Source organism: Musa acuminata, chromosome BXJ1-11 (assembly GCF_036884655.1).
Source record: "Musa acuminata AAA Group cultivar baxijiao chromosome BXJ1-11, Cavendish_Baxijiao_AAA, whole genome shotgun sequence".
In the NCBI taxonomy this organism is placed as follows: Eukaryota; Viridiplantae; Streptophyta; class Magnoliopsida; order Zingiberales; family Musaceae; genus Musa; species Musa acuminata.
In genome coordinates, this window is record NC_088337.1 from 29252997 (window position 1) to 29276078 (window position 23082).

Sequence of the window (23082 nt, forward strand, 5' to 3'; positions counted from 1 at the left end):
TCACCTATCGAGGATCTACGAGCTTCTTCACCAGAGGTGCCATTGTGGAATTGGAGGTGGAGAGGCAAGAGAGCTAGAGGACGAGGCCATAAAGTGCAAAGGGTGAGCAGTAAGATCAGGATCGCAAGAAGCATCCACCTATGTTGAAGACGTCGTAGCTAGCATCGTTGGAGTGGCAAGCGACATAGGTGACTTGGCAGACGTGACGAGCCATGAGGAAGTTGGCATTGTGGATGAATACGTCGCAGGCCCAACATAGGAAGGTCACGTCTGGCTCACAATAGATCGCCACTCTTTTATCACTTTACATCTATGTCGACATCGATATAAATGTCGAGCAACATTGTTCTACGTCATCATCTTCCTCCTCTCTTTATCTCAATTTTCATTTAATCGTCGCTCTCCCTCCTCATCCACAACAGTCACCCACAACTCTTAGTGATGTCATCATCCTCCATAAAAAATATAATTAAAATATTAAAATTATTTTTTTACCTATCGATTTCATTCAACTGATGGTAAAATCGATGACATTAGAATTTATCGATGATATTAAGATAAATGAAACTAAATGTTTTACTTTCATAACTATAATAATTTCAATATAATTTTTTTTAAATCTAAAGATCGGGATACTAAAGAAAGAAATAATCTACAATTAGCCCCATGTTTACCCATATGCCTATGGGTAATCTTCCCCTACCCCTCTCTCTCTCTCTCTCTCTCTCGCTCTACGGCTGAGTCGAATAATATCTTATATTAAGTGTTGATAACGTGATTCATATCAGTACTCTACTGGTCCATTCATCAAAAATGCCCTCTTCTTATTTTCTTTTGTTAATTGTCTTTATACTGTACTGCCATTTTTTATTTTTAAAAATTTTATGAAATTGAATCAAACAATCAAGTTTTTTTTTCTTCTAATGATGTATTCCCTTATTACCTGCAAGAAATAACATTAGCAAATAATAGGTATAGAGAGCACTTCTGCTAGCAAATGAGAAGACATTTGTTTTGCGCCTACAGCCTTCCTATGGATGCCAACATAAGATATTAATAATTACATAAGTAAAATGATCTAAGGAGCCACTAAAAATGATTAGAAAAAACGTCCAAGCCTCATAACTGATTCTGTTCACAATTGAACATAAAATCCTAACACCAATAAGATTACATTAAAATGTATTATGGTACACACCATTTTATGTTAACTTACTGTTTCCAAGAACATCCATTCAGTCAGCACAACAAAGTGCTTATTCCATGAAACGATTGTTATCTAATATCATATTAGTGCTTTGGAATATATAAATAGCTAGACCTGAATCATTCAGACAGACATATCTCTAGCAGCAGAACCACTAATTGCATCACTGTGAAATTTGAGATTTGTAGATATCTTGGCTTGAAGTAGAAGGATAGATCGAGCACAATCTTATGGAGAATGAGTAAGGAACTGGACGCACCAGATACTCATCATGGACACTAGGAGACCAACTATCATCCCCACCTACACCCATGTGCTTGTGGTCAAGGTGCACCTGCCATCCAAAAAGCAGCATACTTTGATAAGGAGCCAAAAGTCTCCATTACATCAAAATTCTATGTAAAGAAAAATGCACTGCATTGACATTAGTTAGTCACAAGTGTTGTGCAGACAGACAATCAGATTCAAAATGTTTGTCCTGTTGAATGTTGATGCTGCAAGATGACCTTAAATTAATAAGATGGCTCTATTTGTGCCTATCGTAGATTCAACTGAAATGTACCATGCTTGGTCTAGTGATGAAAAGATGTCATTGCCATAATTGTAAGGAGACAATTGAAGGTCCACAAATCATTATAGGTCAGAATTCTGACATTGATATTATCTTTTCATCAATGCCTCAGATATGAAAATTTCAAATATTGACTAGACATTCTAAACCCAGTAATCATTATAATTATCAAATGGGCAATTCCACCAGTTCTTCACAAACTGCATTAAGAACAAACCAAGTGCTCCTAGCTCAATAGGTATAACTTAAACTAAAGCTAACAATAATAAAAGACTCATGCATACATACCTCAATGTCGTCTCTTTCAACTAAATAGTGGTTGTGAGTTGCCGTTTCAAGCTCTGCAGTGCCATAGAAGCTAGCACTCATTTGCATAGGTGGTGATGTACCATATATAGAAGCATATAGACCAAACCCATTGCTGTTTTGAAATGCTACCCATCTTACATCTGCTCGACCAGAACATTCAACAGGAGCTATGTAAGGCACATGCAAATCACGTACATTGCTTCCATATATGCCAACATGGGCACCTTCTTTTCGATCTGGATAACATTCAAATGGTCCTCTTCCATACCACATAATATGATCCAGTGACTTCTCTATATGAAATACAACCCCAACACGTGGAAGAGGTGGAAGATCATCCTTAGGCTTTATGTTATAGTCGATAATCACATCACCAGATTCATGGATGCAATAATCCACATCAACTCTGCAGAGAATATGACTTGGGTTTTCAGACTCATGAACAGAACTTTTGGATTTCAGCAGGTTGTTTTGATCCTTTGGAACACCTAAATATACAGTTTTGACTTGCACCATATTATTTGACAATTCCTTTATAGAACATGCATCTGCGAGGAATATAAGATTATCAAGTAAGGCATCTTTCCATCTGCAGAAATAGCTGCTGGGACCACCTCCCTTATCATTATCGGTAGGTGCTCGCCATAGGCAGGGAAGTATGCCTTGATTTATCAGCAAACAGTCACCAACCTGTGGTCAATCAAAATACTCCAAGTAACCTAAGTTTCATACAGAAATATGCATATGATTTTCTCCATCTTTAGGGCATTAATGATATAAAGAGAAGGAATATTGACATGAATCAACAATCTTCTTAGTGATTAGTTCCTATTATAGCAAACATAAAGCAGAGCAGTTAAAATGTGAAAACATTACCATGCAAAAACTATATAAATAAAATTATCAGGCTAAAGCGGTACATAAACAATTCTCTATCAATGATGGGATTATCTATGCAACAATATAATAATTAGGAAGACTGATCATGGGATAGATAATTTAATGCATCTATCCATTTAACTTCTAATGAACTTGCAGCCTGAAGAAATATAGAACCACCAAACATAACTCGAAACTTACACATCACTCATCCCATGTTTTCTTGATCAACGGTTACAACTAATGGTTTATGGTGAAAGCCAGTAAAAGCACTGGGTAGAAAGAAGTTGCAGATTCGTAGTTCCTAAATAAGTAGCACGTCCTAGATAACCAGAAAAGTGGCACAAATTCCAACTAAATGATATAATTAAAGATGATCGTTGCAACTATGGTAATTTCCTATGGTTCTAAAAAATAACTTCCCTTTCAGTTCAATTATCTCTCTAGAACAGCCTAAGACCTGTACTGATCCCTAGCCTAAGTGGTATGGTCTCAGTATGTACAAGCATATTAACATGATACATCAGCATACCCATCAGCACAGGCCAAAGAGAGAGGGAGAGAAGAGACCAGGAGGAGGAGGAGGACAGGAGGGGGGAAAGGAAGCAAAGGAGGAAGATGAGCAACTGGAGATGGAACAGACGACTTTGTGTATCATAGGAGGAGAGAAGGCAGTGACAACATGAGGAGACAGCGACAAGGATAGGAGAAGGTGGATGCTGAGACAGCAATAGCAAAGGTTGCGGCTGAACAGAGGAAAAAAGGAGGAGGCAGAGGTTGCAGTGGTGTGATCATCTCCCATCAAAAAAGTCACCTAATGGCTACTAAGGAGCAATGAGCAACTAAAACTCTAAAATTGTCACAAGAAAGACACTGATACCAACATACATGACCTGCTTTGCAGTGTGAAGCACTCTAGCATGTGGAATGAATCTAGGATACATTACTATGGTCAAATGTGGAACTATGATGATAGACTTGTTCAAATCACTTGTTCAGGAAGGTGAAACATTTCTAATACATATGTATACATGTATAGGGCGGCAATCTAAATAATAAAATATTAGGCATCTAAGTATATTTTCTTCTTTTTTTCTCCCCTTTGCTACCTTTCAAGCTTTCCAAAAGTTTGGGTTTTTTAAGTCTAGATTGCAAATGTTCCATGATCTGGATCACACAATCCACAATGCACATCGACAACCATTTGGTATGGACAAGAAAAGAAGAGGGTGAGAGAGAATTTTGGGAATATATGGGAAAGAGAACTCTTTTCCTTTTCATGGGTTAACTAGGAGCAAAAGGCTAAGAAACAAGGATTCATGTGGACTAATCCAAGATTGCCTCTTAAGGTATCCTCCCCTCTTCTTTATAGATGATAAATATCTCAACTACCAACTACCTAATTAATTACCTTAACCATCAACAACCTAATTAATGGTCCCAATTTACTAAGACACAAGTTACAAAGTATTACTGATGCATGGTGCCCTTGGAACAGCTCAGGACTTGATAACCTCGACTTAGAGTCGCATGACTTGCTTTGAAACTTAGTATCTTAGGAATTGATTGCTTTGACTTGTAGTCCTGGAACTTGGGGATTATTCTTTTTTATGCTGCCACTTTTCTTGAAATCTGTTTATATGCTACATCAATTTTTTTAGTAATGCAGTATCATGGAAGAAATAGCTATGAAGCCAGATGACAGCCCTTAGAAGCACTAGTGACCAACACTAAGCTTGCTAGATAGGGCCTACTGCCTGGCATAATGCTGTTGCTCTGCACTGTATCATGCATGTCTTAAGCATCTGTCCAAATTAATATACTGTTATCACAAGTGGCACAGAGGTAAATTCTCATCCATTCAAGGATTTAGATGACCCACCTCATCCTTGTTTTGCTCATTCACAAGGTATTGTGAACTACCCATGTACATTATACCTACCTAGGCCATGAATGTTCCTTGACATTCCAGCAAGTCTCTTTCGTCGATTTGAAGACTATATTCTGAAAATTCTCCATAAAAGCCCACTACAATGTTTCTCCAATATCAGGCTATTAATGGAATTTTAATCATAACTTAATCAGATCATTGGTTATGCTGAACAAATAAAACACAAACCCATATCCTAAACATAGAAGATAAAATTTAATATTCTCTCTGTGATATGGTTAATACTTGATGTTCATTCCATATACATGAACTCTATAATACTCACGTTCAGTTTAAGCCATAATTTTAATGGGTTTTGAGGCTATAAACTTCAATTCAACCTGATGACTGATGTTTGAAAATTTCCAGGCTATAATTATTGATTTGAAGACAAGATTGTAAAAGTTCTCCATAACTTTATCCAATATCAGGGTATTAGTTGAAGTCCATGACTTAATTAAGATCATTAGTTATGCTGAAAAAAACCCATATCCAAGTTATCAAATTGAAATGAACCACTGTGAGATGAACCAGTATTCTGAATGCAGAAGGTAAAACTAACAAGAAAAGAGTATTTTGTGACCTCAGTTCTAAAGATATCTGGTTTCACTTTCAAAGCTCATTATTTTGTTACAATAAGGACCACCATGCTCTCCACAAGTATTTACACAACAAATCGGAGAAACCAATACCATAAATTTCTGGATATATAAGAAAAGATTTTTTTCATAAAAAAAATCTTCAGTTACATAAGTACCAAAAAGAACATCTTTGATTTTGATATGCAAAAAAAAAATGTCATATGAACATAAGCACTATAGTAGAGCAATTACCTTCCAACTTTCAATAGTTCCAGTTTGGGTGTTTATTTTGATTTGCCAATTCTGTTTCCTAACTGTTATAGTGTCACCAACATGCTCAGAGATCAGATTCATGTTGTTGATTGATCTGATAACCTGCAAAGGATACCAAATGGTCATACAATATTACACATGGTAACAATCAAATATGAAGAAGGGCCTGCTGAAGAAGTACATGAGGAATAGAATTATCTTCCGTGGATAAACTTAATTGAGTAGAAGCAAGGACATGGCCATCTTTTGCCCACCGAGTTGGATGTCTAAGTATTCCAGTAATCGTCAAAAATATTTCTCTTGGTGAACACGTTTTCCAGAGAGAGTGCCATGGGGATGACTCGAGTTCAATAATATAGCTTTCTTGGGGTAATATTATTGGTAGGTCAAGTATTCCACAACCCAAGCTGCATCCATCGCCAAGAAGGTGCCAACTGAATTCTATTGCTTGTGTTGTGTCAAAAAACTGTGCATTAGTTATCTAGGAAGACAAAAGATCAACTCGTCAACACCTTACTTGTTATGAATAAAATATCAAATGTTCAAAAGATCAACGATAATACCTTCACTTTATTTTCTGTCAGAACAACTTTTATGGGTTGATAAACATACTTCACTTCTGAAAACAACCATCACAGAAAAAAAACGTAAGAAAGCTGTAAAGAGCACTAATTGACTACGGATGACAATATTAACAAAACCAAGCAAACCAAAAGGCTGGATGACTTGATACTTCTTTTGGAAATTCATTTAATGCTACTACCGTGTAGAGCAGGGTGAGGAGTTCGATCCGGCCATGTGAGTCCATTCAGACAGAAGTTCAAATCGTTGGGTGTGTCTCCAAAGTCACCTCCATAAGCCCAGTGTTTTTGTCCATCACTATCCATTTTCAGTAAAGCCTGAATAAAGAACAATTCAAATGTTAATGTCACTAAAGAACAGTCATTTATGAAACACATGTATAACTATTTGCATATTCCACACTAGTTGATAAAAACTAAAACTACACATATACTGGTGAGCTTGGTTATGGATGCGGCACAATGGATGGATAAATTAGAATGGCATTTTTTTTAGGACTCTTTGTAACTTGCAACAAATGCAGCATGATAAAAGACTTGCCCAAAATACCAAGATTCTAAAAATTAAAAATACATGACCAAACAGTTGCTAGGATTACTTGTGTGCAAGCTGCAGATGAGTGGTCCAGATGGATTGATTAATTTAGAATAGTATTTTTTGGAAACTTCGAAAAAATTGCAAGACGACCGAAAACTTAACCAGAACACCATGGTTTGAGCAGCACAAAGACACATGAGTTTTAGTTTGGACCCTCATCTACAAAATATGTGATGTTGTATATATCAGTGCTTAGAGCATGTGGTGAAGTCTAGGAAAAGTGAATGTTATGCAGAACTCAACATTCATTTCAACTCTACATCTTATTGTTTATTATGTAGGAAGTTCTAATATAATTCCAAAGATGAAGTTAAAGAAAAAATACCGTAGCATTTAATCCAAATCATAATATATTGAGTGAGATTGTATCAATTTACACCATTCTCATGCAAAATTACCTAATAATAGTAAAAATATGTTTTTTTACTCAATTGAGTACTTAGAAGATAACTCTACACCACCCCCATGAAAGCCAAGTTCCAAGAATTGGGCACTTTCAAATATTTTAATTTCAAAAAGTCATTTCACTTTCAAGGAGTCCCACAATGGATATAGTTAACATTCTACTAAACAACAGTTCAACCCATGATTTAACGTTTTGGCTGGACCCATTGGCAAAAAAAAGGCCCAATGGCCAACTAGCATGTGGCTGACCTCCTCTCTCTCTCTCTCTCTCTCTCTCTCTCTCTCTCTCTCTCTCTCTCTCTCCCAGTACTAATTAGTAATAATCCATACCGATGCTCAGTACACTGTATGGTGTAAAAAGGAAATATTCTTCATTCACTTGATACTAAAAGACCTACAAAATTTACAGAGTACACATTCGCACAGATGGAAAAACTAAATTACATATAATCAGGAAACGAATCTCCTGAAAAGAAGAAACTAATTTCTACAAAATCAAAAAATTAATTTCCACAAAATCAGGAAACTAATTTCATAAAATCAGATAACTACAGAAAAGGAAAACTATAGAAAGCTTGGAAATTAGGAATAGATTTACAAGAAAATAAACAAGATAGGAAATATTTTGAACCCGTCAATATACAGTATCAGTATGCAGCATGACACTAGGTACATCTGATATGACTGTCACATCAGAAATCATACAGCAATCATTGGACATGTTCCACAAAAAATGGGAATAGGTTTAAGTCCTAGGTCCCAGAGTTTTGTTTCTTGTTGATGGAAAATTAGTTGCCTTTACTTGATCCATGGTTTCATCAATGATCAGTTGTCAAAGGTTATGCCAATGGCTTCTTGTAGAGAACAATCATGCATGTTTTCAACATCCTTCTAGGTTAAGAAAAATCATCCAATCATGCTAATAGGTATAATTGGTTTTCAATTCCAATAGTTTTGCTATAAATCTCACCAACATACAAACATGTAAAAGATTTTAAAACTAAGAAGGTTCTTATCATCAGATGAACCTGGAATCCAGAATGATGCCCCAATTAACCTTGATAATTGATATAGTATTTAAGTGGAGACTAACATGTTTGAAAGTGGAGATCCCAAAACTTCAACTTTTTTTTGTCCCAACAACAAAAGATGACCATTAATTGGAAAGATAAAAAGAAGAGTGATGAAAGATATGGGGAAATTAGAGTTTAGCGGGACCAAGCTAGAAGGATCCCAATGAACTTTGTGTCGATAGTCAAAAACACTGGTAGTTGACCAATAAGAACGAAACACATTATTGGTAAAAATAATGAAAGTAAAAGTCAAGATAGAATTCAAAAGAAAATTAATGAAACATCTCGTTATGTAGCTGCCATTAACCTGGTCAACCCAATCCCATATGAAGCCACCTTGGAGCCCAAATGTCCTATCAGTAGCTTCCCAATACTTGTGAATATTGCCACTACTGTTTCCCATTGCATGTGAGTACCTGAAGCAGATCAAAACTCCCCATCATAGAAGGATCAGATGGCAAAGAAAAGAAATATGCAAACGAGACTAGAAACAAGCATACTCGCAAAGGATCAATGGTCTATTTTCACTTGGATCTTTAGCAATTTTCAAAATATCCCATACACGCATGTACATGGGGCATACAATATCTGTTGATGAAGTCATGGATCCACCACCTTCATAATGCAAGAGTCGGGATGGATCCTTCTCTCGAATCCAACCTATAATTAAGTAGTTTGTTAGCCAAAATCAAGAATAGAAAAGATGTCTATAATAATTGTTCCATTTACCTGCCATAGCAGAATGATTAGGACCATAACCAGATTCATTTCCCAAAGACCATGCTATAATGCATGCATGGTTCTTGTCCCTCTCCACCATGCTAATAACACGATCCAGCATAGAGGTTGCCCAACTGGGTTCTACTGTAGGATGCTTAAATTTACTAGAAAGATCAAATCCATGTGTTTCGATATTTGCTTCGTCAATCATGTAGAGACCAAAAAGGTCACACAACTCATACCATCTAGGATGTTGTGGGTAATGGCTATTTCTGACTGCATTAATGTTATTTTGCTTCATCAAAACCAAATCCTTGACATAGAAAAGAAACAAAATTGTCAGCAAATAGGAGTACTTTGTCAGCAACAGTCATCATTTAGCTATAGTCTATACTCTAATAGTGCCATTAAGAGCAGTAAAGCAAAAAACCAACCTTTATCATGCATGCTTCGAGGTTTGTTTTTCCTGTACGTGGATGATGCTCATGTCTATTCACACCTCGAATAACCACAGGAAGGCCATTTACAAGCATCTGTTTTGGAGCTTTAGATATTTGTCTTATGCCTATCTGGCATGATTCACAGTCAAGTATGTCTCCAGAAGCATCTTTGAGGACTAGCACAAGAGTGTACAAGTTTGGCTGTTTATGAATTGAAAATAAACAAAAAAACCATAAGGTCTAGAACAAATATACCAAAATAAAGTTTTATTTTGGAATAAAAGGGTGATCCCACAACCACAAGACTACCACCAACATGGTTGCTGTGAAGTGTCACTGTAGAAAACCTTACGAGAGACTGAAGCTCCATTTTGAAAAAGTAATCCAACAAATAAAAAAGAAGCACTAAACTCTCTAGTGTAGTTGTAAGGAACGATATTCACTTACCCAAAAGTTGATGCAAGCTGTAAATGGATAAGTTTAAAAAGATATATATCATCCACTTGGTTCAACATGTGTTCCCTCTTCTTAAGGTAAACAATAAATTGAACCAGCCATTTATTTCATATTTGTTTCTTTATAAACCTCAACAATTCTACAATATCCATCACCATGTTCTGTGCATTGTCTTAGAAAATCATTTAATACTGCCAACTTGAACTCATGCAGACAACTAGTTAAGCCAATTCAACTTTTCAGTTGGGATAGCTGGCCAAGATGAAAAATCTAAGTTGAAATGGTGACCCTAACTTTGTCCTATTAAAATTAGGATATTTGATTTTTTCATGCTTTTCCTCTGAATTTATTGCTTCCTACCATGCATTAAAGGCCTTGTAAATTGATAATAGTGTCGAAATTTCTTACGTTCTCACTTGACCAAAGTTTTGGTCTCTCTAATTTTCCCTCAAATATGTAGCAATGAAACCCATCGATTCCAATAGATGGTGACCTCAGATTCAAATGTAATGCATCATAAGAACTTAGGTCGACTTTTCCTTCATTGTTTCCACAGGCACACCACCCTGTATTGTCATACAGTGTTGCTTCCATAGTCAATCTGGAAAGAGTAGCATCTTCAAAATTGTTCAATATATCAAGTTTTACTTCAACCTGGACAAATAAAGAGATTATAAGTCAGAAGCAGTCATGTCTATGATTCAGTTAATAACATGGTTTTTCTCTGGTAACGATATGAGCGAGAATAAAATTCAAGCAGTACATCAATCACCATAAGTAGAACTGGGACTGACTCCAATAAAGGAAATTCAAGCTGGATTAGTCGAACCCATAATTTTACAGCAGTTAAGCTGGTTGGCTCATTAAACATTGTCCAAGCTAATCAAACTCGTGTACAAGCTAGAACGAGAATCATATGAGCCTTATATGTGGACTAAAGATGCTAATGTGGCATCATATACCCCACCATTTATAGCTAAATCCATATAAAATGCCCATAGTTCAGCCCACCCCGGACACCTTAGGCCTTTAGGTTACTCGATCATTGTCTTCCTGTTCGCCCTAATATGGCTACTATAAGACCTTTCATCAATGAGGATGTTGATCCATGCCAAGATCAAGTGCTTCATAACCTCTTTTAATTGTTGAAGATAACATAAGAGCAATTCTTTCCTCTCCATATCCCATTATCTCCAAAGTTAACCAGCATTATTCGCTGAACAATAATTTGATTAATTGAGTTTGAACTGGATCTTCATTTGTTCTGAAATTTTTAAAATTGACAGGACTCTCTTTGACACAGGAGTGTCTTTAAACTTTGAATCCAGATAAGTCAAAGATAATCACAGGAGTTCTTGGATGACTTTTAGTTATTTTATGGCTCTTTAATTAATTTTTATTTATTTTAAATCATTAAAATGGTGAAGAAATTAATCACCCTTGCTTGGAGGGTTGTTCCAAACCTATCACTCTATATACCTCATGCTTGTAAGCCTTGAAGGCAAAGAGGGTTTTGAATATAAGTCTTGTTTCTGAAAGGTGTTGTCCTTCTCACACAACTCTGTACCTTTTTTTTTATTCCTTAGAGAAGTTTCTAAACCCTGTGTCCCTAGATAGACTCCTTGGGATGGTGATATCTATATCCCTTGGTTGTTCTTAGTGAGCTTGTTTATCTACCTTCAATCTATTCCATATATTTTTCTCTCCATCCTGTCCACCCCGGCATTATTCTTGAGTCCATTTAGGAGAATTTTCCAACTTTCAAAAGTGAACAAGTGTTGCATTTTTGCTGGAATTATGGGCTGCTCCAAGTTGAAATCTTCGATGGCATGTGAACCTGCACCACTGGACTGGTACAGTACAAACATGTGATAATTTCAATGTCCAGCCAAGATGGGTACAGTACACGGTATGGGTTTGCAATCCTTACCAAAATCAACTCCAACAGAAAAATAAAACTGGCCTGACTTTGTGATGATCTCACTCAACAAAAAAATTATCAGTGGTTTGATCTTATTATACACAGATTTAAATCTTGGTAATGATAACAATTTTGGCAACCTACCAAACTGGCATGGTACCAATATACTAGGCGGTAATTCGACTTCTTTTACCAAATATCACTGAATAAAAAGTAAAAATGAATGCTACTGAACTAATACTGAGCCAGGGTTTAACTATCATTTGGATAGTTTACATAGTTAAGCTGGTAGACTTTTATATCTCTAAGAAAAAAATTGCTGCATTAACAGCAACCTTGTTTAGATTATTTCAGCTGTTTAAGTTAAATACAATAATGATATTTTCATATTGACCTCCAAATATATAATAACCAAGTAATGTCCTGTAATGCTCATACATCAATTGTCCTTCGAACCATCAAGGTTTGACTTGGAAGAACTCTGGGTAAATTAGGCAAAGTATAAAAATATTCATTTTTTTGACAAAAAAAAATATTTAAGATATGATTTTAAAAAAAAAATAATATCAGCATACTAATGCATATTATACAGTAACATTCAAATGGAAACAATTAGAAACAAGAAGGTACAAAGGTAAAATCTTAATTACTTCATATGATGCAGCAGAAACACTAAGCTTGAGTCATTCGCTTTCCATATCATTTACCTGAACATCAGCCGTGACCAAATTTTTGTCCAAGGTTGATTTGAAAAAGTAATCCGTAATAAATACCTGCAAAGGCATCGTTCCAATTAAAAACTTATATATCCTCTAAGTCAAGATATCAGCAACAAAGAAATGAGACGTAGAGCCAGCATGTAACATATAATTGTTGCATGTCACTAAAAGCGCACATAAGATATCCATTTTAATTGTTTGGTTCAAAAGTTCCAAGAGAAGAATACCTGCTACACAATCTAATATATGGCTGCTACATTCTCCTGACACTCCCACTCTAATCAGTGTATTCTGCCGTATCTGTTTTCCTTCTCTTAACGGCTTCTTTCTGTTTTTTTTTTTTACTTGATTACAAATGTTATATTGTATTCTCCTTATTTCCTTGCGTCACTATGAAAACATGTCTTACGCAGATAGACGTCGTGGAACTGTCATATTAATGCTGTGCCAACATACTAATATTGCAGTTATAATGTGAATAGTGTGATCTTAACTCAACTGTTTTTGGCCTTTGCTTAGCTGCATCTATTTTAATGTCTTAGCAGAGGCTAGCAGCTACCTATTGTTGTTTATTCTATGATTATCCACAATATAACACGAAGACCAAGAAGATGAGGGCCGATCAACAAAGAGAAAGGGAGAGGAACATGTCCAGGTAGCTAGAATAGGACAGATCAGTTTTAAATCTGTTAACTGATAACCTTATCTAATCTATTGTTTGAGCCAAAATGAGGCCAATACATTATAAAGGATTGAAGTTATTGGCTAAGACCAAATAGACAAAAACTACAGTGATTGCACTAAGCACGGTGTCACAAGCGAATTACAAAGCATGGTGTTGAAAGATAATCGAGCCAGAACCTCATGTGACCACACAGAAGATCTTCCGATGTCTGTAGAAGATAATGGTAATAGTCCTCCCGTCCTCCATTTACCTCTCCCCTCTGCCTCCTCATCTCCTCCACTGTCATTCTCTCTCTACTTATCCTCTCATCTCATGTGTCTTCTCTTCACACACTCTCCCTCTGACCACCCCCTTTAATGTCCATCTGTTTCTCTTCCTTTGGCAATCTACAATTCGCTCATCTTTCCCAGGTCATTATTGTTTCCAAGTTCATCTTTCTAGGTATCAATACTTCTTTCTGTACTTCATCTTAGGAAGTTTCACTTTGACTTTCATCATCCCTGTATGTTAAATTCATATCACTATTCTTGCTTAAGTAATTGAATCGCATATTCACTTTTCAACTTTCTAAATATTGTCAATTTCTATTCAATTTGAATAAAGATTTATATTTATAATATTGGTTGATGTTTTTATTTTTATCCCAACGACTGAAGTTTCGTTTTCATTTGTCTAGGACTATTCACTTTTTTTATTAATTTTGGCATATTATATTTTATTATATATATAATTTTGAATTATTTATATATTCTAAAGTATTTTTCAATTAAACATGTGGTCCGATCCATTGAAGTTGAAGCACCAGTCCAGCTAGCAACCCAGGGACCCAAGGCTTGCTCAGGTCACTTTCCTGTTCAGTTTTGATAACTATTATACAAACATAGGCAAAAAGATTCAAGACAATACATCAACAGATATGCATACACGAACACATGGGATAAACGGAACCTGAGGCTTTGACAGAAGAAGCACATCTCTGTGAATGCCAGACAACCACCAATGGTCTTGATCTTCCAAATAAGAGCCATCACTCCATCTCAAGACTTGAACAGCGAGAATATTATCCTTGCTCGAATCACAGGGATAGCAGCAATCAGTAATTTCAAACTCGGCAGGAAGTCTGCTATCCTGGCTGCATCAGCACATAGAAGAAAAAAAAAATGTAACCAGAAAATCCATTTTCCAACTATAGATTTTCATTAATATTTTAAATATTCAGAGTAAAATTAAAATGTTGAATAAACTACTTTCTCAGTCCCAAACAATAACTAAAGAAGGTACTATAAAAAAATAAAATTTTATTTGCATATATACCCCTCAATGTTAGTACTCACATGTCACATGAATACCACATAGAGGATGATACTTGCTTATACCATTATAAACTTCCTAAATTTTTGCTCAAACATTTGTTTTTGTCCAACTTTTCTGATAAGTTCATACATTATCAGACAAACAGAAGAGTAACCAGTGTTCACTTTTTCAGCCAGATTTCATCCAGTGTGATTCTTTAAACAAATATTAGACGAACAACAATATATTGCAAGGTTCAACTGCTAGGTCATGCTGTATTGGCAAGTATTTTGCTGTGTATAACACTAATGATAAAGCATGACATTTTGTCAGCACAGAGCATGCCAGTTCTTATCTACAGGCCCATGTCAACCATTACCATAACTGTCAAAGTGTCAATACAGACATCTTTATGTTTCTAAAGTCCTCTATATACATATGATCTTGAATGCAAATAAAATTCAATGTTTAAAGTTAAACCAGCATGGTGACATGCAATAGGACTTTTTATGGTAAATTTTTTATCATTAGAGTAGGTGCTTCAAAAATACTTCATCCAATAGTAGATTATTGACTTGACTAGACAAAGTTCATATATAAAAGTATTATGAAAAAAGAACTCAGGTGTAGTTAAGTTGCATGTGCATGCAAAATCTAAAGACTAATCGAGGTTTTATATGATAACAAGGAACCTACATGTTGACATGATAAATGAATAAGTAAATCAAGATGGGCACCAACACCAAAGAAATAAAATAAACCAAAGTAACAATAGAACAGGGAAATCAATGACAAGGTCAATTAATACATACCTATAACCAATAAGGACACCGTTTACCCAAACAAAAAAAGCAGAATCAACAGCCTCAAAATGCAGCAATATTCTCCGACCTGTCAATCAGAAGGTCAAGATGAAATAAACAAATATTGAGCATATAATCTCTACATCAATATATAAATATAGAAAACAGTAACTACATGAAGCAAATACAATGGAACAATGAGGCAAGGAGGATGGTAGTGTTAATCAGTGTGTAGCACTTGGGTACTCAAACATCAAGGTATCTCCTCTTAAGCATAAGTTTGTTCTCATTTTTGATAGAGTGACAATTGCACAATTCTCCTGCCAATGTGGGATCTGGGGAGTTTCCATGAATGCAATCATACCCGTCCAAGCAAGTTAGTTGTCTGCATGAATTGAACTCAGTCACCACTCTCAACTTCCTATAACTATTGAATTTTATTGCTCGGATAAAACTATATGTATGGTGATTATCAAAATAATTTCCAAATTTGGAATTTATAATCGTAGTATAGCTCTAGGTCAAGAAGTCTAGCCAAGAAGATTTGAACAAAGCTTCACGACAAGTACCAATATTATATCAACTAACGAGTGAGTGAGTGCCATATTCTCAAACAAGGTCAACTTCAAGAAATTGAGTGATGCCTGGAGTTGTTTCTTCAATTAATTGAGTGTCGTATTCTCAAACAAGGCCAACTAACTCAAACAAGTGAGTGTCATATTCTTGTCTATTAATTAGTCCTTCTTTCTTCAAGTATCTCAAAGAAGCTTGGAGTTGGAGCCCTTATTTCTTGTGAAGGTGTGGATTTCTCTTAAGGAAGTTTGTTTTTTCTCCAAAGCAAGGTAGATCTGAACCTTGTCATCACATTCTTATGCTAACTTTTGTTGCTTATGGCTTGTTTTAAGACTTATTTCTTGCTTAGATTACAAAATACTCCTAATCATCGGACATGTTTTATTAGGTGGATATTGTGAGTGAACATGTAATCTCAAGTCACAAACTAAACTACTAAAAAATGACTAAAGTTTGACTATACTTAACAAAAGAATCACATATTTAAGTTGTCCAAAATAATTAACAAAAATAATAGTTATAGCTTTTCAACCAATCATACCTTTCCATTCTGTTGGAATGCGAAAATTTTTACGGTAACAGCCAGTTGGATTGTCTGAAGGAACATAAGGAGGATTTATAGGAAAAGGATAAACAATGTTTGTATAAATGGGACGATCAAAACCATGCATCTGCCAGTTTGATGGAACTGCACAGAAAAAATACACATTAGAATAAGCTTGACATAAAAGTACACACATGCAGAAGCATTATCTGTATCTGTATCATGCAGTGAGCATAAAACACAGCATATATACTGGTCACTCCAGTCTACATAATTTGTCTGTATTTCTAGACAGATAAAAACAATATCAATTCATAAACAGGTCAATTTAGAAGACAACAATACAAGCCAAAAACAGGAAAAGAGTAATTTTAAAGGACCATAAGCAACAAAATTTTGCTACCAGCAGTTCAGCATACTTCAAATTAGAATACAACTATCACCAAGATGTATTTAATTTTGGATAAAGTTAGCCATGTCCTATGGTGCACATGACATCCAACACCATCAATTATTGTTAATGGGCTTAGTTAATTTTTTTTCATCCTTTTTTCATTAACTGGCAATAGTACACTGTTGGTAACCAAATCTTCATCAAAGAAATCATAAGGAAGAAGGATATATGCAGCAACAGGAGAAAACAGAAGAAACCATGATGATATTCCGGCGTCGCATACTTTTTGATCAGGAGACAACTATAAAGAAAGTTGAAAAAACTTGCCTGGTAGAGCTTGCCAATCTGAATCATCAAAAGCAATATCATAGAAGCTCACAGGAACACTTTCAGGAGAAGGAGCTAAAAAGAACTTCCAATGCCCACTCAAAGATTTGACAAAAGGTAACCCTTTGACCCAAAAAGCAGCACTCTCCAGAGCACCAGAAACAGCATCATCATCCCAAGTAGCTAAATTAGAATTCAGAAAATCCACTTTGCTGCGGTCATACCAATATCTAAGAGACCCTGCATAGAACCATACAAATAGTGAATTTGGGTAACAATAGAATGTGATTGTGTCATCTCAACACTCCATAAATACATATTCTTGATCATACAACAGAAAAAAATAATAATAATGGACGAATAGTGTGGATATGAGGAAAAAGTTATCCCATGGTTTAGCATACCATGGTATACTAATCGTACAGCATCAATAAAAATGTACTCATCATACAAGCTGGTATCAACATATAAAATATATTTTAGTGAAGCTTTTCAATATCAATCTGACACTGGTTTTAGCTCAGTCAAACCAGCAAGGTATTGGTACTACACAGCCCAGATTTACCAAAAAAACAAAAAATAAATAAAAATCAACCAACCAATATTGGTTGGTATGGTCCGCCAAAAATGTCCTTCGTCAAACTAATAAATACCAACTGGTAAAAGCCAATCCAGCCAGTTTTTAAGACCTTGCTTTTAGCATTTTTTGTTAGTAAAATAAAGCATATAGTTCTGTGCCAATTGGTACATACCAATATGATAAGATTCCAGTATGGGTACTAGTACCTACATTTAAGACCTTGTAAATAAAGAAAAAGATTATCTTTCTAAACAATATTCTTGAATGCACCCTCATTAATAATTAAATAATAAATAAAAAAATCCAGCATTTACATGCTTCTCACAGAACTAGAAATATATTAGCATCCAAATATCAATATGCCAAAAGCTAAAGCAGCATTAATGAATACAGTAACGACAGAGAAAATAACATAGTGCATGGTCTTTTCTAATGTAGAGGTGTTCACAAAGGTAATAAGGTGAGTAGTCGATCCACCTACATATGAAATTGCAAGATTTATTATACCAATACTTTATTCTAGATAAAGGAAAAAGGATGTATCCTATGCACAAGCTCCCGCTAAGGTGGGTCTGGGGAGAGTTGATGTATACAGCTTTACCTATAAATTTTTTGATATAGTTCCTACAATTGGAACCCTGATCTAATATCTTTAGTCGCAAAAGAGCAATCAAGGTTCTGAATACCGTACTGTACTAGTGTACCGAATAGCTATCGGTACGGTACGTACCAAGCTGTACTGACATATGGTACAATAAGGTATACCGATATACCACCCATACTAGTCCTCTATCGGACCAGTATGTACCGCTCATACCGAGCGGTATGGTACAGTATTGCAAACCATGAGAGCAACATTATTATTGTACTAAGGCCCGCCCCCAATATTTGTTCTAGATCAAGTTTTAATTTGTTAATTTCCATTGGTGTAATCAGTAGAGGCTAGAGGCTGCAGAATTTTGAATGGAAGGCAGGTTAAGTAGGCAATCCATGGGTTATGCATATTCTTTCTCTATAAACCCTTAGAAGGCAATTGCAAAAAACAAAACGGGACAGAAAAGATGTTACAAAGAAGATCAAGGCTTAACTGAACCTGACTAAAGCTTGGCCAACCAAGACAACCAAGATAAGACAGCCTGCAGCCTGGTTCAAAATGTTTAGGACCTAATACATAGTGAACCAGCCCATCATAGGGCCCCACTTGATGACATGGATCTCAAGACAGAAGCTCTCAACCTATAAATAACCCAAACAGCAGGCGGTGGTAGATCCAGAAGGTAAGAACAATGCATATCTGGTTCCAAAAGAAAGTTATAACCAAGAAGGAAACATGAGACAGCAGGTTCCATTTGAAATTTGAGATGGATCTGGATAAGGGATTAAATCAAGTCATCAAAGTAAGAAGAGCTGAATACTTCTCCAAGACAGGGCTGCCAGCCCCCGATGAACACAAAAACCATGTTAGGCGGCTTAGGCCATGATTCAAAGCCACACATCCTCTCCAGGTGAAAGAACAGTGGCTAGAGCCCACGGTTGAAATGTGGACAACCTCAGAATAAGTACCAATAACAGTCAGGAGGCACGTACCTAATAAATGAAGAAACAATACAAATGAAGAAATAAAAATTACAAACTTAGAGGAAATAAAGAGGAGAACTGATGAACCCTCAGCATTAAATCTATAAGCATATTGTTACCTTCAACTGTATCATGTGAACGCAGAGGTACATGTGCATTCCGTTTCCTCCACTTGATAAAAGCTGGATCTTCCCAAACTTTGTGAGAATGGTTTATAGGTGCAAGTAATCCAATTGGAGAAACAATTGCCATGTAGATGTGTAAGTAATATTCCCAAACTCTGGGACAATCTTTTTCTTTCTTGCAATCTTTCCTCAAATGTCAGAATCAAACATGTCCTGTACAACTAAATTGTAAGCTCATACTTATCTTGTACCTAAGCCAGTGAACTTTCAGAACCAAATTTACTTGTTGCCTACATTGTATCAATGATATTCAAAAGAACTACAATATATTTTTACTATAAACAAAGAACATGCAGTTAGACAAGCATCAACAGTTCCACACTGCATTAGCTGTCACAATGGCCTTAAAAGCAGCACTATGGCAACATGTTAACATAGTGAAGCAGGAATGTTTGAATGATTAATGTGAATGGTGTATTGACTTCATAGAAGAAAAATGATGATGATGGAAACAAAATTAACATGATACATTCCTATGTTATCTAAAGCATACACAACCACATCATGATCTTGTACTGAGTTACTTGCCAAAAAGCAGTAATTTCATCTCCATAACCGAAAATAACTGCAAGTCATAAGAGATTGAAGTAAGAAATATATTGCCAATTGATAACCAAAGTCTTTAAGCAAACATGAAGTCATATAATTCTACATTCAAGAAAAGTAAAAAAATCCAACTTTCTGACTAATTATTTAACCAAGCCTGCAAAGTTTCAACAAACACCTTCTTTGCCTGTATTTCACAAAAATCACGACATTTCCTAAATAAGTGATCCACTAGCATTATTCTGAAAATATTTTTTATAATTTCTCATAAAAAGAGCTTCAGGTTAGCCATAACCATATGCCCCTAAATATACCCATCAGTTGCTGGTACTTCTCATTAACCAAGTCATCTAGTTTAGATACAGGATTGCAGGAATGTAGTGGCTAGAGACCAGAATAATCTTAGCAAAACAACAGTAAAGGCAGTGGGTCCAGCCAATGTGTATTGTGTAACATACAGTAAATAAGAAATATATTACAAAGGGTGCATAACTCTGTCTATTAATTGTTATCCAATGAATGGAATTTACCATTCAATAATTCCTCCAAAACATGTCAGGATCAAGGTGATAAAGATCTCACGTTCTGAAGGAGTGAACTAAAGCCAAAAAAATATAGTAGCTAGAATCTTTTTCATCATCATGTGCATGTGGAAGATTCAAACATGACACAAATCACAAGATTAAACAAATATGACAAAGATGCAGGTCACTGAATATAGTAACTAATGCACTAAGGCCCTATTTGCTATGGGGATTTCATGGGGGTATCCTTAAAATACAAGAATTTTACCCAAATACACTCTTTATCATAAACTAGAATCGGGCAGCTTTAAACTTTCAATCAACTGCCAAAATATGGAGAATTAGGCCCCTAGGATATCAGTAGAATTTAACAATACCAGAAATAAGGAACATAGAAATTCCTAAACAAGTTTGTTTCAAATATTTATAATATTTTTCTTTATGAAAAAGCATGAAAAGTAGGTAACTTCAAATGCAACCTTAGTTTCAGTTGATCGAAAATAGTACAAAAAGAAAATATTTTGTGAAACAAAAACAACAAAGAATACATGATGTAACACAAACAACTAAAGTCCATTAGGAACAACATCATAAGTGGGAATAATTCTGATATTATAAACAAATACTTTTAGAAACAAATGTGCATTTTTTTAAATTGGATTCCTTAACATTAACAAGTGTTTCAATCAAGTTCTACTTGAGGTTTCTGTCGAAAGCAAATGATAGGACACCAATGTATAGGCTCAATCAGCATTAAAGGTCAGGAAAACTCCTTCTAGTAGTATTCTTTCTCCTTTGGTTAGGATTTTTTTTCTTCTCTTTTTGGCTTCATATCTTCATTTCACTTCTCCACCTTGACCCCTCAACTCCTCCCCCTACCTTTGAATGTGATAACAATGACCGACATTGAGAAACATGGAGGAATGAGGACATAAGCTTCAGCTCTTCCCTCCTTTTCCACAGCTCTCCTATCTTTTCTCTTCCTCCTCTTCTGCAATGGTGGCAGTGACTAGTGTGGTTCCAGAAGTTGACAGACGAAAGAGGAAATACTTTTAACCATTTCTTTTTTCATAGAATATTAGATGGATCATGTTCATTTGTCGGGTCATCGGTCTACAGTGAACCTGGGCGGATGTAAGTTGTAACCAAACGTAAGCATTCTATCAAGTATTCTTAACAAAACCTAAAAGTATATCTTAATTGGAACAACTACTATAGTTCAGTGACCCAATTGAGACCAAACAAAGCTTAGGGATATATTTCAAGAACTACTGACGGAAATTAACCGAAAATTCAGACCCAAGAGGTAAGAAATCATTCATAAACTAACATAAAAGAAATGGGATGGATGCGAGCATGCGGCATACTGAAATTTCTGTTCCATTTTTTTTATGATCAACATGTAACTCTTGAGACATTCCTAGCAAACAATTAGCGAATAGTGACTCGAGATCCTGAAAATTGTTCGACGCATGGCGGCGAAATGTGATGAGGTTAATTGAGGTGGTTCATCGGGGCGGATGCGCCACGATTGTGACGTGCAGCAGAGGAGCCACGTTAGATAGATTTAAGATAAGAGCGACTGAAGAGGAGGATAAGAAGCAAGATAAGAGGGCTACCTGAGAGCAACGAGTGCCGCCGCTGCCGCGACAGAGAGAGTAGAGGAAGAGAGAAGAAATAGGATCGATCGAGAGAGCGAGGGAGAGAGAGAGCGATAGAGACGGAGAGGAAATGGGGAGCGGATTTCCCCGTCGTCACTTGTATCATCTAATGGTCCGTCCGATCGTGATAAAACAATATTTTATTTGCCTTTGTATTTATATATATAATCTGATTTTTTTTCCGAGAGAATAAAAATTAACATATTTCAATAATCTTTACAAAATTAATTTTTAAAAAATATACATGTTTCTCGCAATTTATTTTATTTTTTAAATAATATCTCTAATTTAAAAAGTATTCAAACTATCCTTCAAAATTTTTCACTATAAAACGTACTTAAAAATACTATAAATGAGTAAAATAAAAATATATAAATGTTATTTAAAATACTATAAATAAATCAAATGAAAGCACTATGACAATATAAAACTGATAAAAAATGGATGGAAATTTTTGACCAAAAAATTTTAAAGAATATTTATATATATTTTTTTTAATTAAACAATTTATTAAAAAAATTGAAAGATACTCTATGAATATTTTTTAGATGAAATATTCTAAATATTTTATGCTCATACGAGAATAAAATAAATCATAATTTTATTGTAAAGGTAAGAAGACAATAAAATCTTGTCTCCACATATTAAAGATAAGATTGGTTACATCATTGACTTGTTGTTGGGACATAATATCTCAAAGGACATGATATTTCAAATTACAGAGTC

At 35.3% G+C, this 23082-nt stretch overlaps 1 protein-coding gene across 1 annotated transcript; it reads right to left on the bottom strand.

The window, feature by feature from the left end:
• Positions 1–1141: 1141 nt before the first annotated feature.
• On the bottom strand, positions 1142–22470 carry LOC135586508 (uncharacterized). Its single transcript, XM_065090655.1, has 18 exons — positions 22315–22470; positions 19560–19778; positions 17283–17522; positions 16559–16705; positions 15454–15532; positions 14297–14480; positions 12652–12717; positions 10432–10677; positions 9562–9768; positions 9137–9440; positions 8908–9067; positions 8715–8823; positions 6514–6649; positions 6314–6369; positions 5932–6231; positions 5730–5852; positions 2067–2777; positions 1142–1541 (listed from the first exon to the last, which is right to left on the bottom strand). The coding sequence occupies exons 2-18, from the start codon at positions 19690–19692 to the stop codon at positions 1371–1373; spliced, it is 3372 nt and encodes a 1123-aa protein (XP_064946727.1). The 5' UTR covers positions 19693–19778; positions 22315–22470; the 3' UTR covers positions 1142–1370.
• Positions 22471–23082: the final 612 nt, after the last annotated feature.